This window comes from Stegastes partitus, unplaced genomic scaffold, assembly GCF_000690725.1.
Source record: "Stegastes partitus isolate 25-593 unplaced genomic scaffold, Stegastes_partitus-1.0.2 Scaffold1141, whole genome shotgun sequence".
Lineage (NCBI taxonomy): Eukaryota > Metazoa > Chordata > Actinopteri > Pomacentridae > Stegastes > Stegastes partitus.
The window spans coordinates 118,324-136,809 of NW_007578872.1; the positions used below are offsets into that span (position 1 = coordinate 118,324).

Here is an 18,486-nt window from a genome sequence, read left to right on the forward strand (position 1 = left end):
ACTTTTGTTAAGTTTCTCCTTGAGGGCTGTATTTTCACTTTCACTTTGTCTGTTTGTATTGGACTGATCATGAAAGGACATAATCTACTTGTCAACTTAGAAAAAATACAATCATGTAGAGGAGATTCAGTTTGGAATCACTAGACACTGAAATTATATTTTCCAGAGGTATATTGGTTGATGCTGTATAAGGCTGCCCATGTGTGCACTTCAGGGTCGACTCGTCAATAGCTGCAGAACATCCCAGTCTCTGTAGTTTGATTCTCTTTGTACCACGCTGTACGTTAAACTAATTAACCTCACACTAATGTCAAGTTTTGTATAAATAACACAAAATTTATGTGGCAGGAGGAAATGATGGAAATTCATTGTATACACTCTAGGTCATTTTTAATAGTTGCTAATAATGTTGGCTGTGGTTCCATTAGTGTTTAGGCATGCTAATCAGGCTATTCATTAATCCCATTAAGCCTGGCTATCTCTGTAATTAAAGAGAAGTTGAACAATTTTACCAGCTGAATGGAAGATGAATGGATGGGCTTTGTTCTTGTTCAGTTAAACGGCTTTGGAAAGACCTGCCTGGTGTTATCCTACAGCACCATATGTGTGCATGCTGCTTCAGTCCAGCAGACTGTGGATACAATCAGCAAAGCTATAGATCACACATTCCTTATGCCTTTATTTTAACATTTAACAATTTGAAAAAAGTAGTAAGTTAAAGAGTGTTGAGTTGAGATTGTTTTGTTCAGCTTTATGTCTCTTATTTTTCATATTCTTCAAGGGGTAAATTGCATAAATAACAACATGTTGTCAACATCTAATCTAACACGACTGATAATGTAGTGACTCTAGTCGTTGTATCAGGTAAAGATGCTTCTGTAACAGTAGCTCCGTAGACAAACTTTAATTGTTATATCTTAAGTTACGTCTCACAAACGCAACCTGAAAAATTAATCTCACTCTACATTTAATGAAACATAAAGGACGGTGTTCCTGTGATAGCGGAGCTACAGATCAACTGAAGCATGCGTCACCCCGGTGTAACCCCGACGAGCTGTCGTTCAAAAGGTAACCACAAACCGACTCTGCAATTTGAGCTGTGCCGAACTTGTGTTTTAAACTGCGACGGAGAAAACAGAGTGCAGTGCAGAAGTTAAGTCTGGGGGATGTTATTAGAAGTGTTAGAATTGACTAGAAATGCATTTAACAAGTTAATTGTAAGTGCAGCTAAAGGATGTTTTCTTTATTGTTTCATCTGGAAGTAGTTTTCTCACTCAGTTGCTTCATATGTTGCTAAAGCACCACAAAATAATAAAATGAAAGTCACAGAAAATCGTCAAATTCAATAGTTTATCATTATTGCTTGACAAATTATAATTTTATCATCAGAATCATTGGAAATTAGTTTTGTTTTTTTCCCAGACAAAACACTGTTTTAAATATGAGCAAGGCTACTTTGCTGGTAAAAGTGACGTGTTTGCCAATATTAAGTAACACCTCTCCTGTGAGTACACACTGAGAAATCTGTCTTTTGTGTGTGACTGATAGCTGGATTTGTAGGTAATTAATGCAAATCCCTGTTGGCCACAAAGACTGATTTCCTTTCACCTTGTCTGTAACTGCTGACAGCTACTGTTCCTGAACACTCTCTGACCCGTCGCATCGCCGCTTCGTCTCTGAAGACATTCCTCCATTTTCTGAACACTCGCTGTCCAGCAATAGAATGACAACACACTCGTATTAAATGACAATATGTCGTTTATTTTCTATATTTTCAAGGTTTATTATTTACAAACAAAATAAACAAAAAAAAAAAATCAAAAAGATTTTTTGACAAACACTGTTTGTCTGCATATTGTTGTAAGAAAGTTTACATTTATCTTTCTTTCGTCCGTGTTAAGTAACCAACTTCTCTAAGCCTTGGATTACATGAATGAGCTGAACAATGACCATGTGAGTGGGGTTTAAGAGGACCGAGCAGCTCGTCGTCGCTTCTGCCCCTCTTTCCACTGCGCATATATCATCAGTAAACATATGAAACCTGTGGTCATCGAAAACCAAACGAACATTTGGTTTGTCCTCTCTGGGCATTATCAGTTCTTTTTGCATCTCTTCATTTTTTTTTTTTTTTTGTGTTTTTTTTTTTCTCAAACCAACAAAACAACAAACAAAAAAAAAGAAATATACAAATATATGTGCTGGTTTGTTGAGAGTCTCTATACTGCTAATATGTAAGCTCATTAGTTTGTGTTATACATCACCATTAATGCCCATTCCGGTATGTTAGTTGCGATTGGTATAGTGAAAAAAGCACATAGTTGGGAAGCTCTCCCTCCAAAGGCAAGTATCAAAAACAGCACAAACCAACAGTGCTGCTATCCATCTCGACTGTGTACTAGTTCCTATACACTATGGCATATTCACGATTAAGCGCTCTTCGTTGTAAATAGAATATCCCCCCCCATTACCCTCCCTTCCCCTTCATTTCGAACCTCAGGGGCAGCACAAATTCTCGGGGATATCGCTCTCTTACTAACTCATTCAACATCTAACCTAGCTGAAAGAATCTATACCTTTTTTTTTATTATTATTATTATTATTAAATCAGAAAGTGCAATTTAAAACAAAGACAATGACTTAGAATGTTTTGCTTTGGCCAGTTTCCTTCCACACATCAATATTCAATCCAAACATCAGTGGCTAGCTACAAAGAAAGGTATAAAGGTGCTCCAAATTTGTACAATGTCTCATTGAGCGTGATATTACCGCAAGTCTAAAGATTGCACTTTTTTTTCTCCACTTTTTTCTGTTTTTTTAAACTGTACACGACCTCATTAAATATTCTATATAGCTCCATTGAGAATGTTAGAAAAAAACCTGCCTCTAGAAGTTCACATTGTAAGTAAAGATACCAATTGGATAAACTGAGACATTTGGCCATCATCATTGCTTACTCCTTTCTTGTCTAAAAACACTGAGACATAGAACACATAGATTATAGTAAGAATGAACGCGCAGTTGTGTGCGGCGGTGCCCCATGTACGCACCGAGCTCACACTCATAACAAAGGATGGAACATGGCTATAAGTTTAGGCACAAATACTTTAGAATGTCCATGTGAAAAGTCAATGCTTCTGTTCACACACAGATAACATCTAGGCAGACAGACAATGAACAAAACATAATCTAACATTACATTTAACGTCAACATTTTTCGAGATAGTATCTTTTTAAGTATTTGTGACAGCGCATGCTTTCATGACATTGGTGGGTTGACTGTATTGGTACACTATCGACACAATCTGTAGTGAAGACTTGCAAATCTTTTTAAAAATGGTATCTCACAGGGCTTAGTCACTTTGAACTGATGGGATATTTGGTGCCGTGAAAACCGTGACTCCGAATGGATATTCTGCATGACTGAGTGTCGAATACTTTGTCACATTCGATTAAGAAAGACCGCAGCGAGGCCCCGAGCACAATGTACAACCTACTGTATATGCAGGGAAGGGACCTGTGAGCCATAATGGCTGCTTGAGTCTAGTTGAGTCATCAGATCATTTTTTTACGATTAAAATATTCAACGAAGCTCTTGTCCCTTTTTTTTTTTATAGAGTCACAATATTCTTGCTCGACCTTCCTTCCCTGCCTCAACGTCCAGGTCAGTTTAGAGTACCTAAGCCCACATAATGGATTTACATGAGACAGAAACCTTAATGCAAACCAGCATTCCCTCCCTTGCAGGAGCACAAAAACACCTCGTGGTGAAAATGTCCCCGACCTGCGCTTACACTCGAGTGACTTAACCTAAAACACACGTGCTGAAAACGTGGCGCCGGGCTCCTCGGCTACAGTTATGGTGATATGACAGCGTCCGGTACAGCTTTGCTCAAGATGAGCAAGCATAGAATTTGAATTATGGTTTAAAAAAAAAAAAAAAAAAAAAAGCGCGTAATGAATAAAAAATGAAAGTCTTAATTTCCACCCCTAAGCAATACAGTTCATACGAATCATTCGTAAAGTGATCCTCTGCAGTTTTTGGGAAGTGATAGAAAAAGACGCATTTACTTTTAATAGGATGACACTGAAACCAAGTCGTGTAAATATTGTATATTGTCTTGACGTGAAATCAGAAACTACGCTAAGAATAGTATACAGAGAGAGAAGAAGAAGAGAGGGAATTATAAATGTCCTTCAATCAGGCGCTTCTCAGCATCGAGTAGAGCTAGCTATTGCATTAAGGTTTGTTCATCTCTTATGAAACATATGTATTTTGTCACTTAACCTTTGTCGCATATAGATGATATCCAGGTTCCTGATAGAAGTAAGACATTGTTATGATAGAGAATGCACCACACAGTATCTGTAAATACTAGATCTACAAAACTATTTACAGCACACATATAGGTAATCTTTATGTCACAGTCTATTGCATAATGGTGATAATCTTTAGTTTATAAATATTATAAATATACACAGAATTTTTAAGCAACATTACGTAACATCTCAGCCATCTGAAATTAGAAATAGAAAAACAATAGCATCCATCCATATCTTGTCTCCACACTCCATTTTCCTCGAAAATAAACAGAGAAAGCAGCATTTCTATTATCTATTCCCTTTGGACCCATAACACTGTCATGGTTTGTACGCGAGCCTCTGTGGGGGATATAGTGGCTCAGCAGACTGTGTTTTTTCGTCGCAGAGAGCAACATAATACTTAATTACAGTATTTGTGTTGATTTCTGAAAATGAGGTTTCAGTAAATTGGTATGAGATTCATTTTTATGAGTGTGTGCTTTTTTTGAGATTATTTGTGAGAGAGTTTGCTTGCATTTATTTTTTCCACAGTGGTGCCTAAAGCTGCTTAATAGGAGAAGATAATTTTCCTCTTCCTGTGGTTTAAAAAATAAATAAATAAATAAATAAATAAAAAGTCGAATTTCACAATGCATTCCAGATTTAAAAAAAGAAAGAAAGAAAGAAAATAAAAGTAAAAAAAAAAACAACTTTGTATATTATATATAATTCTTTATATTTCTCGGAAAGGAAGACTCATGTTTATACTACAGCTTTAAATTGCCATTGCCAATATTGTCGTTGGATTTTACACACGTGATCACATGCACACACACACACTCACACATCCATTCAACCACATATATATCTACCTACATATATATAGATAGATAGATACATGGCATAAAAGAAAAGAGATGTATCCGTATAATATACATTCTTAAGTTTAGGGAGACAAAGTTGTCTAAAATATAATACAAGGGCTTATATATACAGGATCTCTATGAGGTTACTTTAGAAGAAAACTGGAGAGAAACAAAAAAATGCTGAAGTTCCTCATTTTTACCTCTTTTGTTCTAGCTCCATTTAAAAATGAATTGAAACATATTTAAAAAAAGAAAGGGAAGAGAAAAATGGGATCATAAATTTGATGCAAAACGCATTTTGTCTTGCTCAGTCTCTGTACTGCTCAGGACAGAATCTCTCCTCGATCCGGGGGATTCTCTGTGCTGGGTTGAGGATGACGACGCTGCTGCCACTGCCGCCGCCGCCGCCGCCGCTGCTGCGGCCGAGCGCACCGGGGGCAAAGCTCCTGACGACATTTGGCGGAACAAATTGACCCGCTGCGGCACCGTAGTGCGGATGCCACTCTGTAGATTCATTCCCTGCATGGCCGCCGCTGATGGTGGCACGATGGAGGCCAGAGAGTCTCCTGAGGTTGGATGCGCTCTGGGCCCCAGCGATGTGTCATGTGGCAGTGACGGTTGGGAGGCCGATAGGTGTCGGACATCTCGACTCAAGCTGCCTGACTGAAGAGCCTGTGTGCTCTTGTGGATGTCTCCTCGCTGAGGTGACGGGACCTGCTGCTGCTGAGGTGACTGCTGCTGCTGCTGTGCTGCGGAGGCTGCAGCTGCAGGTGACACAGCAGGTTGCTGAGCAAGCTGTTGCTGTGTGGCTAGAGATGGTTGGGCAATGGGCTGCTGGATAAGTGACAGCTGGGAGGCTGTGGGTGAGCCGTACTGGAAGCTCCGGTTAGCCAAAGGGGTCTGAACTGGCGGACTGCACATGGCAGCCGTGAAGGAGCAGGGCGACATGATGGCTCCCTGCTGCTGGAGTGGGGTCTGTGGGTTGGTGGACGAGGCATTCAGGTTGCCGTGAGAAAGACTAGGAGCTGGGTAAACCCCCTGCGCTGCAGCAGCAGCAGCAGCTGCAGCGGCTGGCAGCATGCGGGCAGCAGAGGCGTTAGCAATCGCTGAAGCACTGTAGGTCATAGGGACGGAGGACTGCTGAAGCTGATTGGTGCCGAAGGCAGTGGAGAAGGGCGGCTGGGCTGGTGAGTTAATGATGGAGTTTCCTGACATTGGTGTTGAGTTCATCCCGGTGACTGACTGCTTGCGGTCCACCATCATCACCATCTCCCTGTCCTGACGGATAATCTGCTTCAATATCTCGTTCTCCTGCGTGTTGAAAACGCCGGCGTTCAGATCCTTCTGGAACTTCTGCAGCAGCAAGGAGTTCTTCTTCCCTGTTGGGGTGCAGTCAGGAGAGGTGAACACATACAGCCATGGCAAACTTTGGTCAGACTACACCACAGGAAAAGGGCAGGATTCAGGACGATAAAGATGCAGCTTGTATGTTTTCATCGGGTTTTAGCACTTTAGCATTTCTGTATCATCCAAACACAGACACTAAACCTTGAACGGTGGGACTTTATCTCCTTGATTCTACTAAATTTATTAATTCACTCTTACAAGCTGCGTCTTTTCATGTCCATTAAAGACTGTCATATTGAATAAAAAGTGTGAAGGACATCTGATGGTAATGACTATGGGAAGTATACATTTTGAAGAGAAGTGAAGGACACATAGGGAGACAAAGATTACTGAAAGTGTGACATGATAGCGTAGACGGTGAAGGTGCTGATGTCGACAGTGAAACACAGAGGAATACTGATGAGTACCTACACAGTACTGGACAATTCTATATTTTTTAGAAGAAAAAAGGCAAAAAAGTCTAAGCTCTAAGAATGAATTTAAAGTCACAGTCTATTTAAATCACATCGACAACTCGGCTATAACACATCACAAGGACACTTAAGATAAAATAGCTTTTCGGCTTTTAAACAGCATAAAAACAAGCAAAGGTTTAAAGCTAACACACTACTTCACTTTACTGTAGCTGGATACAGTCTGTAAATATACATTAAATATAACTAAACTGTTCTCATCTTACCACAGATTGCATTGGTTATTTTTATCATTAAGATTTGCATGAGATTAGCTTTTTTCTTCTCTTTTTTTGTGAGTAAAATGTTCAAAATACTCCTAAAGGTTATTAATTAGTCCGCAGAATTCAGCTGTAATGATACAAACTTCCTCTGATATCGTGACCACACTGTTTACGGTTTTTAAAAAATACTCCAGTTATGCATTGTAAAGGTCATTTTGAGCCCACAGGAAAATCTTTCCCAGCCTGTCACAAGTCATGAACCGTGATAAAGACTTGACAGATGGCTTTTTTTTACACCAACCACTTTTTGTGGCTTCGGGAGCAAAACTGTGGTAAAATGCTAAGTGGTACTAAAGGCACGAAAAATGTCTTGAAACTGGTCTTGCAGGAAGAATTGCCACATTTGGTGATTTTAAAGCTCTATTTAGCATATTTGCTCTGAACGATTCCTTCCAAATGTCTGTAGAGGATGTGTTTCCTGTAACTACTGTTGACCTTGTGTATCGACAAGCTGTGAAGCGTTGTCGGTAAAGAAGACGGAGAGGACTTTTAGTGTGCTGAAGGCTTTAGCTACAGTCAATCAATCACTGAGCCCCGTCCTTGAGGGCAGAAGATTTCTCCACTGAGTTTACCATACGGCGGCAGCAGCAGCAGGAGGAGCAGGAGCGTTTGCTGGACTGATTTCTCCCCTCAAGGCTGCCAGTAAGCCATGCATTCAGCTAGAAGACAGGACTTTTGCTGCTGAAAATTGGATTGATGTCATGTTTTGCAGCAGAATCAAGCTCTCCATTTGGTCACTTTTACTGCGACAATCACTACAGGGTCAGGAAGCTAAGCCAAACACCAGGAACTATAGGACTATTGGTAACTTACAAGGCAGCGGCCATTGCATTTTTAAAGGCGACTGGGTTAAACTCTGCAGATCGGAAGGAATACACAAATTTGTTATAACACAACCGATCCGAATCTGAGTCTTTGCTGGTTTGATGGCGACATCCAAATACACCAACAAGGGTTAGTTAGACACAGCGGTATAGTTAGGATTTCATTCATCTCTGTGCAAGAATTCAGCAATTTTAAAAAGGAACATGTGTCAATACGTTGCACCCTACTAACTAGAAACACAGGTATATAAGTATATTAACATACATTATAGTTATTGTTGCTAAACGTTTGAACTCAGAGTGCTTCCTAACATGTAGATTTATTTAAAGCACACTGTTGCAGGTTTCTAGAGATATATTGCAAAGTACCATTTGTCTTATCTGTTGCTTTTTCTGCTGCTGTTTACTCTCTTGCATACGTTGTCCTCTTTATTGTTCAGCAACACTTATCAAAGAATGTCTCTCATTGCTATATATACATTTGAGTTATTTGGAGACGCAAATTGTTCATCAGCTTCTAAAAAGCTGGTGTTTTTTCCTGCTGTTTCATGGCTACAGCAGCTGATATTGCCATCACAAGGTCTCTTGAGCGCTGGTAGAACATATGTAGATATGTATATATATATATATAGGTGTGCTTGCAGAATGGAGCTGAAGCGCTTAACTAACAAAGGCTGAGCTGGAACCTTTTAACCACATATACCACAAATATACAGTATACACACGCTTGCAGTAGCATGTGAGGTTGATTTATAGCTTAATAAACACGTTGTACATACATAATTACTGTCCTGCTGTGAGCAACAGTTTAAACTTAGGCCATATATTATTACAAAGCAAATCTCTACAGGCCGCACTTAGTAGACTCTGCAAAACCTGATATATACAGTGTGTATATTTCTGGAAATTAATGCCACTGTATCAGCATCCATAGTTTTGTTTTCAGCTAAGTATTTTAAGATTTTTTTGGACACGTTACTATTCCACTGTAAGTCCATATATATAAATGTGGATAGAAAGACTGTCAAAAGAAAATGAAAACGAATAAAAAGACAAAAACGAAAATGTAAACGCTCATTTTAACGAACACAAACTTGTAATAAACTCGAAATAAAAAAAAAAAGATCAAATATGTGTCAAATCACCATTATTTGCCCAAATTAAATCAGCACAAAACCGTAAAAGCCAACAAACCGTCACATCAACCAAACAGAGAAAAGAAAACGAACGAAACATGTAACATAATGTTAACGGACATCATAGAAATAATGAAGACTGCATTTCATAAAGAAAAAAAGAAAACACACCATTTTCCAAAGACAGATTGAGATGCATTCATGGCTTCACAGAGACACACTGATTCAGTCTAACTAGTAACCTTGCAAATGTTACTAATAACCTGCAGTTTTGGTTTTGTTTTCTTTTAAATTTATTCTTGCTGAGCTTTATTTAGTACATCATTATCAAAGAGGACATTTTAGAAGAGGTAACTGTGTGAGAAAGTAATGAAGTTACCCTCTTAGCTTGTTCATGACAGATGTTTTAGTTTTAGCCAAAGATTAAAAAAACAGGCTTTCATATGATTTTCACTTTGCAAAACTACTAACACAAAAGACAGAATTCATATTTCAAGTCAGACAATCAGAAACAAACTTTTGCTATTGGTGAGAACATGAATAAATAATGAAATGGGACCTCGGCATGTAACAAAAAACTGTGTGTGGCATTGCATTAGTAAAGGTTTTTTACTAATCAGCAGACATGATTTTGTTCGTGGATACACTTTGAACAAAGAATTCAAAGATTGATAAATAAAAATGTTACACAATTAGAGCTGAGTATGTTCTCATAATCCAGTTGATTATTCTGTGAGAAGTCTGTTACAAAGTAAAGATGGCATGTAACAGTGAATGAGATCTCTTTGTTTCCTTGATTGTCTTAGTTGTTGACATTTTGAATGTGTCCATCAAAATATCTGCAGGACTACTGTGGGTGACTTGAGTTATGTGTCACTGATGCAGGAATTAAACATTTAATGTAACCTTCAGCAAGAGGTTAAACTCTTGGAGGATGAATTTGAGACCGGATCCATTTAGCAAGCCTCAATAGGTCAGTTTGCCCCTGTTCGAATATTGGAATTGGAATAAAGTGTTTACCTGATGCCTACTCGTCGGCCAGGACACTCTTGAAAACGAGATGTGCTCGTCTCAAGACGGACTCCTGGTCAAATAATTTTTAGATAGATAAAAGATAATGTCACATGTGCAACACGTTATTGGTTTCAAAGCATGGTTACTTCTTTTTTTTTTTTTTTTCTTTCCTTTTTAGAGCAAGACAAGCATGTAACCAAATGCAGTTCATATATAGAAACGATACAACCAGCACGGATCATGACAAAGTATCTTCCCTCGTATGAGACAAAACCCCCTTCATGGTTGGTCTGAAAGGATGGATTGAATCTATGTCACTCTGAGAGGTGTCAGTCAGAGTGGGCAGCTTTCATTTCCCATCACTTAGTTATGGTTAAAAGCTAAACTCAGCTGGTAGTTCTCATAAAAAGGGCAAATGTAGATCAGGACTGTTGAGGTCAAAGGGCATTGTGAAGGGCACAGTGAAACAAAACTTATACTTCACTAAAGGCTTTTTAAATGCTATGCTTTTCCAAACAATATGCAACCTTGACTCCTGTGAATTACGTTCATATGCAACTAAGTCACAATTAGTTACTCGGGTTGCAGTACACGAAAGCAGGGTGACGTAAAAGTGAACGCGTTGAGGCCTGGCTGGATGGAGGGAAGCACAAAGCCACAGATGGGGGTTTGTGTCGTGGAGCATTGTGAAATTTAGACATGATCACAAGTAGTTTTATTTGCTTGACTTTCTATAAACCATGCTGCTGTTGCCATTAGTAGATTTTGAATTAATTTAAAAAAAAACGAAAAAGTAAAACCATGAGCATTAAGCAGATTTGTTTTTTACATTAACCTTTGCAATGGTGGTTAGTTTCCAAATGTTTTGTCAGTTTAATCCAGTCATCAAGGCAGCGTTACGCCCCCCTACTCCAAATATAGTTGTATGTGAACGTAATTCTGAGGAGAAAATGTGACAAACATCTGTTGTTGGGCTCTGATTGATTTAGCCACTACAGTATCTGAATGTTGAGTCAACACTTAGGTTACAAAGCAATTTGCAAATATTGATGTGCCTGTCTCAGGCAAAATAATACACAAATACAAAGCCATGACAAAGAAAAACAACAATAACTGACAGAAAAGTAGATACAGACTGCAAGCTGAACCATTCATATAAGACAACATTGGCACACTGTACTTATGCAAAGTATTTCTTTATCGTGGTGATCTTGTTTTGTGGTTAAAGCTGGAGCATGAATTGTTTTACAAAAGCATTTTTTTAGTTGCATTTGTTAAAAGTGGCTTTACAATCCCAAAGAATTAAGTGCTCTGACAATACAAAGAAGGAAAATCTGTAATCTGTGGCAGTCGCAGGCCTGTAAGAAGTGATTGGATGTCCTACCTGCAGGTCTGACCAGCACCTGCCTACATGCTCTCGATCCATGAGAAATGTTGTAATTCCTTATATAACATTATGGGATTATTGAGCACCACCGGTTGGCAAATAGTATTATAATGGTACACGAATAAAAGTGCAGCTGCATTTTACCTACAACATGTTGCACTGCTAAAACAGATGATTGTGTCCATTTCTGTATTGTGTATCTTTCAGTGCTTTTTGTGGTACCTCTGCTTTAATTAAGGAAGGTTTTACGTGTCGCTGCCTTCTTTATTGTAACACAGTTGTGCAAAAGTGTCGTTTAATGGTTTTTATCTTGTGCTGGTCTATATACTATTATGAGATTGTAATGTCAAGCAGAGCAAGATGTTGTAGATTCTGGTTGTCGAAGTCCGGTGACACCCAATGAGTGCACAGACGGTGTGTACAGGGAGGCAGGACATCCAATCATGTTATTCAAATTAAATGCAAGAATCAGCTTTATGCAGGCCTGTGATTGCCACATATAACAACAGCTTTTTCTTTATTTTTATAACCCAGATCACTTGATTTATTGATTCCTGGCGAGACGTGAGGAGACTTTCAACAAACCCATCATAAAATGCTTCTGGAACACACTGCATACTCCAGCTTTTATATATTATGAAAAACAAATCACCCAACATTATGACCTCTTCTGGCAGTAAAAATTTGTGGACAGGAAGGTGGCTTTATTGGTAAAGCCAGAAGAAATGTAGTGAGAGCATGTGGCTAATTTATTATAGGTGTAGCAGCCATATAAACTGATAATGTGACCCATAAATCACTCAGAAGGGATGTCTTTCTTTTTTTTTTTTCGAAGAAGAAAAATTTAGCCATAACATGTTTTGTGCATTTTTGTACCTCTGTGTTACGGTGAACCAGAGGACTAGGTGGTGGTAAAAACTTGATGCAATGTGATTTTATTCACCAACAGTAACATACAGCCAATTATTTAATAGGCTTTTATTTTGAGAGCATCCACCCAGGATGCACTTGACAGATTTACTGTCCTCTGATTAAATTTGCGTGCCGGCATTGTGCACGCAGGGAAAGCTTTTAATGCATGATTTATCTGTTAAAAAAAAAAACAACAACTTTTAACTAAACAAACTGAAGCACTAACGTTACTTATCATTTCAAGCTTCACTCAGTAATCCTGTAATGTTATATAAGGAATTAGAAGGTTTCTTTTTCGGCTTTAGAGACTAACAGTCTCTGAACTATGACTTTACAGTTTTAAATTCTTTTTATCTAGATTGACATAGGATAAAGATGTCACTGTATTATTTAAAATATTCTGGGAGAAACAAATGAGATTACCCAACTCAGGGGTTGTGATAGTCGATCTTAAAATATGTATCTGAAACATCAACAGATCAGGGTAATCCTCCTTATGCACTTATTCACTCTGTCTTTTTCCTTCTTGAGTGGGACTTGAATAAAAAGCAGTATGACAGTGTGCCTAACTTTTACTCGACATGACATGGTGAATTATTACTGTCAGGTCATTTGTAATAAAATGTCAGGAACAACTACTAGAGCAGACTGAACACATTTTACAAAAAGAAGTGGGAGAATGTGCAACATTGAGGTCCACGTAACCAATTCTTGCCCTGTTTGTGTTACATACATGTGCCCCTTTTTAACATGTCACAAGTCCGTGTGTCTCTTTTTAGGATCATTTCTCAACTCTAATCAGTCGTATTTGACTTCCTTTATGAACATTTTTCTACTACACAGTCAAAGCAGATTTTGTTTTGTTGATGAGAAAGTAGCTCATACAGGGTCCGGCCCGTTAGCTGGACTGGACCTGATGCATGTGGGAGCAGCGCCGTCTCACACTAATAGCCACGTTGGTCCACAGCGCAAAAAGTATCACAAGAAAACTGCAAAATAGTGAGATGTCTGCTGTTTTTGGCTCTCTTCATTTCTATTGGCCTCCGGACATGCCATGTGACTCGCAAGTTTCATATCACGTCCTTTCACTTTTCGCCATAGGCTTCATATGAATGATGGGGGCTAACATCGAAGTCTGAACCCACCTCAGAGGTGCATTACACCTGCATTCCTCCTAAAAACCAGCAGAGGGCGACTCCTCTGGTTGCTAAAAGAAGTCTGATTTGAGCATGGTGTTTTTTTTAAAGTAGGGTCCCAGTCAGAGTGACATAGACGATAAAGCAGGGTGTGTTTTAGGACATGTCACCATGCATAGTTCCCTCAAGGTCTCCATAAGATTCATGTCTGGTTTGACAAGACCAGCATGACGATGACCAAATGCCAAACTTGAGGCTTGGATGTCATGATCATTAGTGCCATCCTTTATATAAATGTTATGCCTTCCATTTAAAAATAGCAAGAACGTCAGTATAGGAGGCTAGAGGGATGGTGGTGGCATCGACCGCTGGACTTTCACCCAGGAGACATGGGACCATTCTTCATTTGTAATATTTTAAAACTTTGTTGCATTTTTAGTGACTTTTTCAGATTTTCTGCAACTGCTTTCATTTGCTTTTGGTCGCTGTTTGCTTTGGTTTATACTGAAAAAAACAACAACTTGTTTAGACACCAAAACTACTTGGTTAGGTTTAGAAAAAGAACACGGTTTGGGTTAGCCAGACCTTTCTTTAGTGCTGAGCAGAATCATCTGACTGCACCTCGTTATCATTCTGCAATGAGGGTAAAAAAAAAAAACACTCTGGCTTGTTTGTATTCCTTAAACAAATCACCATCATGTTGGGTGGTGCTAAGCCCAGGATGCAGCAACAGTGTCCCCTTAAGATGTGACAGGGGGATGGTTTTGGTGGAGCATTTGACTGAAATGGCTAATTTAAATGAAAAAACAAACAAAAGAAATCAAGCAGAGCTGCCAATGCACAATTCAAACCTTCAGGGAAACTAGAAATGTTTTGTTTGGTCGGTGGATTTTAAGTGGTAACCCGTAAATACCAGAAGGGAATCTGTCAGATTTTTTTTACCTGCAGTCTACAACTGGTGAGTCAGACTAGGTATAACATGCAATTGGAAAGAAACTAACTACAACGCTTCGGTTGTTTCTTGGTTGCTAGGAGGGTGAGTCCCAGCAGAAGAACAGCCCCTAAAAACCAAAAGTATCTCACAATTTTACAGACGTTTTAGTTGTAATAACACATTTGTGCTGTGGACCCGCATGGCTGATACACATTTCGGTGTGAGACTGGGCTGGTGGGGACCTTGGGACTCTCCTGTCTCCGGACCCTGCTCTTTGTTTCTTTTCAGAGGGGTTTGTGTCTGGTTGATTTTTGAGAACTCTGATATGGGGCGGGGTGCTGCTCATACCCAGGAGTGCAGATGAGTGGAAAGAGGGCCAGACACACATGCATGTGAGGTTAGCTTCCATCCACTCGCTGGCATCCAGTGGGGGGGTCAACACCAAACCAACGAGGGGGCGAACTGACTCCCTCCCGGACAGCGACATGCACTGCCTTCCAGTTAATCCAACCACAAAACTCTACTTTGGTTCTTTAGAAGGATTAATGCTGGTTACAACAAAATTTTCCTTAATATTATTTAAGACGAAGAAAGAGACAAAAATAATAAATTAAAAGAAAACAAAACAAGATAGCATACAGGTCATGCAGCACAAGATGGCAGACACAATGCTTTTATGAAGAAAGAAGGCAAACAAATACTGATAAAGACAAGACAACAAGGCACGATGACAGGCAAGAGATTCGACCAGTCAGACAGGACAGCTAGATGTAGGCAGATCTTACCGATACGATCCAATCGGTCAATGGCAACAGTTTCGAAAGCTCGTCGCATCATGGGGTACTCTTCTAGCACCTCATTAAAATGGTCAACAGAGAGGGAGAAGAGTCGACAGTAGGTGTCTGCGCGCACGCTGGCCGTTCGTCTGCCCTTGGTGAGCAGACAGATCTCTGTAAAGCAGGAACGCAGAGAGACAAAGGAAAAAACAGAGAGCGTAAGAAATTTGGACACATGAAGAAGCAGCATCAGGAGTGGAGAGTACAGAGAGGGACATAAAGGAGATCGTCCCAGTAATTACAGTGCACATTATCATACAGATGAACCGACTACAAAGGGATACAGGAGCAGAGGCTAATGTGAATGTAAGTAAAAATAAAAGAAGCTCATCAGCAGCACTGTCGCTTGCATTGCACACAGATAATTCATCATCCTGCAGAGGGCTAATAGTCCCTTAATATGATGCAGTAGTCAGCCGTACAAGGAACAAAACATCAGCGTGTCAGGCATCGCTGCAGTGCATCAGATGTAATGTATAGCTAAACAGGGATGCATTCCTGTATTGCTGCTTCTGACATGTGAAGACACGAGAAGAACAATAGAACAATGCATCAAAACAAACCCTGCAGCCTTTTCTTTCCAGTTAGTGTAGCTATCTTTACCACTAAATTAAATGCTCACTGAACTTACTCAGATTAGAAATTACAGATTGATATGCAGGATACTTCTGCAAAATGGTAATTAGGGTTGTTGCAAAACACTAGAATTAATTAATAATTGATTTACAAAATTAAACATTAACATTACCTTAAAAGTGTACATATGAGAATATTATAAGTAACTCAGTAGCTACCTGGTTGACTCTCCAAAAGATAAGCATCATACAGTTGTTGTTATCGCTCTCTTTACTTCACTATACTTGTATTATTGTATTGTATTATACTTGTACTATTTTAATTGTAATAAAATATATTTGCCCCAAAAAAGAGACAAAACACACAATAAACAAGTTAAAGATGAATTGAGCTGTTTTTTCTCCTTCAAATTTTGTATAGATATTGCGATAATAGCCTTAGCCATTCTTTTTGCCACAATAACATCCGTTATCTTGATGTTTATCACTAGTATTCTACTGTAATTCTGGTTTTTATTATTCTCCTCGGTGTGTAAGGAGTGCTATGGTCCTTTAACCCAATCAAAGTAGCACAACAACAGTGTATTAATACATTACAAATAGGAGTGTTGCATGTAAAATCCTACTGAGCCGAAAGTACAGAAATATCAGAAGGACTGCTATGCAGGTCTGACACAGATCCATGTAAGCTTGTGGATTATTAGCCACCCGAAAAGAACATGCACACCAAGTCTAATTCTAGCATCGTATTTAGAAATGAATATGCATGCCATGTAGGTGAGACATGATTCTGACATCTGACATTCACAGCGCTAGATCTCATCCTTCGCAGGAGATGGAAAGTATCCAATTCCATCTAGCCGCCCCCTAATTCATTGATCATTTAAACTCTCCTCCATTTTTGCGTCTTTATCTTCGAGCACAGCTCAACCTCCGCCCACATTTTCACTTCTGTCCAGTCGACTGCACAACTACCATCCTCATTAAATCGTTAAATGTTAAGTTGTTATGGTGTGATCTTTCTTGGCTCTGCCACGAGCTGTCATGAAAATAGAGCACAGAGTGTGCGAGATGTGCGAGCAACACTCTCACGCTGTGGGTGTGAATAAGGTGTTAGTGTTGTTATATTGGAAAAGCTCCCTTTAAGTGGTACCTCCGGTAACACAGGAAGACACGCAGAGAAAAAAAACGGACAGTGAAAGGAAACCCTGCGTCGTGCTACATCTCACAAAAGGGGGAGAAACAAAAGCTGATCGAAAGACGGACAGTGAGTGATCGGTGTGTGTTAATAAATACCCACTACTGTACTTCCAATAAGCCTGCACGACGAGCCGTGTGGCAGCATCGAGACGTAAATGTTACTTGACACCGAGCGGCCAGTGGCTCCGGTCTACGGGTTCCATAGGTGAAAATAACTGATACCCCCAAAATTACCTGTCACTGCACTAGATTTGAATTGATTCTTAAAACATATGAACCCTGGACAGGTTCAGACTCAGTCTTAATGACAATAGGACCGTTTGGATGACCCTGATGACAATCTTGGTTCTTTCGCTAATTACAATTGATCTTTTGTGAAAAACTTTGAGGGGATCTTTAAACAGACGGATCCGCTCAGTGGTCCAAACTTGCTTCGGCACATCTCTGTCCCACAAACTTGGAATAAGTTCCTCATGCTTTTATTACCACATGGTTAAAACTATTCTAATTCTTTGCATGTTGGCATAAAGCAGTCGTGTTCTCAGCGGCACAGCTGGTACAAATGCAGCCGCTCAACAGGAAAAAGAAAGCGTGATCACACTAACACCAGGGCTGGCCTCCCTCCACTGACTTAACATCCTTTTTTATTAAGATTTTAAGCTTTTATTGTTTGTTTTTAAGAATTTAAATGGGCTGGTGTCTCCTTATTTAGCTAAACTTTCATATTATCACCCTGGTTTGAGCACTGAGGTCGGCCAACAAGGTACTCTCAGATGTTCTGAGATATTTGCACAAGAATCGAACCATTGCAGTGGCTGCTCCTGATCTCTGGACCAGTCTAGCTTTCCACATGAGTCCTGTTCAGATTTTTGAAACTTTTAAGTCACTGCTAAAGACCCTCCTCTTTTATTTGGTGTTCAATTCAAGTAGAGCTGGACACTATGACTTCATTCCTTATTGTGTTGTATATTGTATTGAGAATTGTCTTTTAGTCATTGTGTTTTATTGTATGTTATGTCTTGATATTTTATTTGTGTTGGGTGTAAAATGTTTAGTAATTGTTTAATAGTCTTGATTTATTGTTTTACCTTTGACCAGAGCGTTCAATCTTTATGTGACCCTAACAGTTTTATGGGGATAGCTTCACATTTAGCATACAAACAATAGAAAGTAAATAAATCAATATACATATTTCCCAAATATCTACAATTTTGTAAACTTCTA

General features: G+C 39.2%; 1 protein-coding gene across 1 annotated transcript in view; it reads right to left on the reverse strand.

Moving 5' to 3' along the window:
- Window positions 1-5,438: 5,438 nt before the first annotated feature.
- hcn1 (hyperpolarization activated cyclic nucleotide-gated potassium channel 1) overlaps window positions 5,439-18,486 on the reverse strand; it is a 79,750-nt gene continuing 66,702 nt past the window's right edge. Inside the window, exons 7-8 of the mRNA XM_008296617.1 lie at window positions 15,437-15,601; window positions 5,439-6,544 (exon numbers count right to left, since the gene is read on the reverse strand). Coding sequence (XP_008294839.1) covers window positions 5,439-6,544; window positions 15,437-15,601 — 1,271 coding nt within the window. The remainder of the gene's footprint in view (window positions 6,545-15,436; window positions 15,602-18,486) is intronic.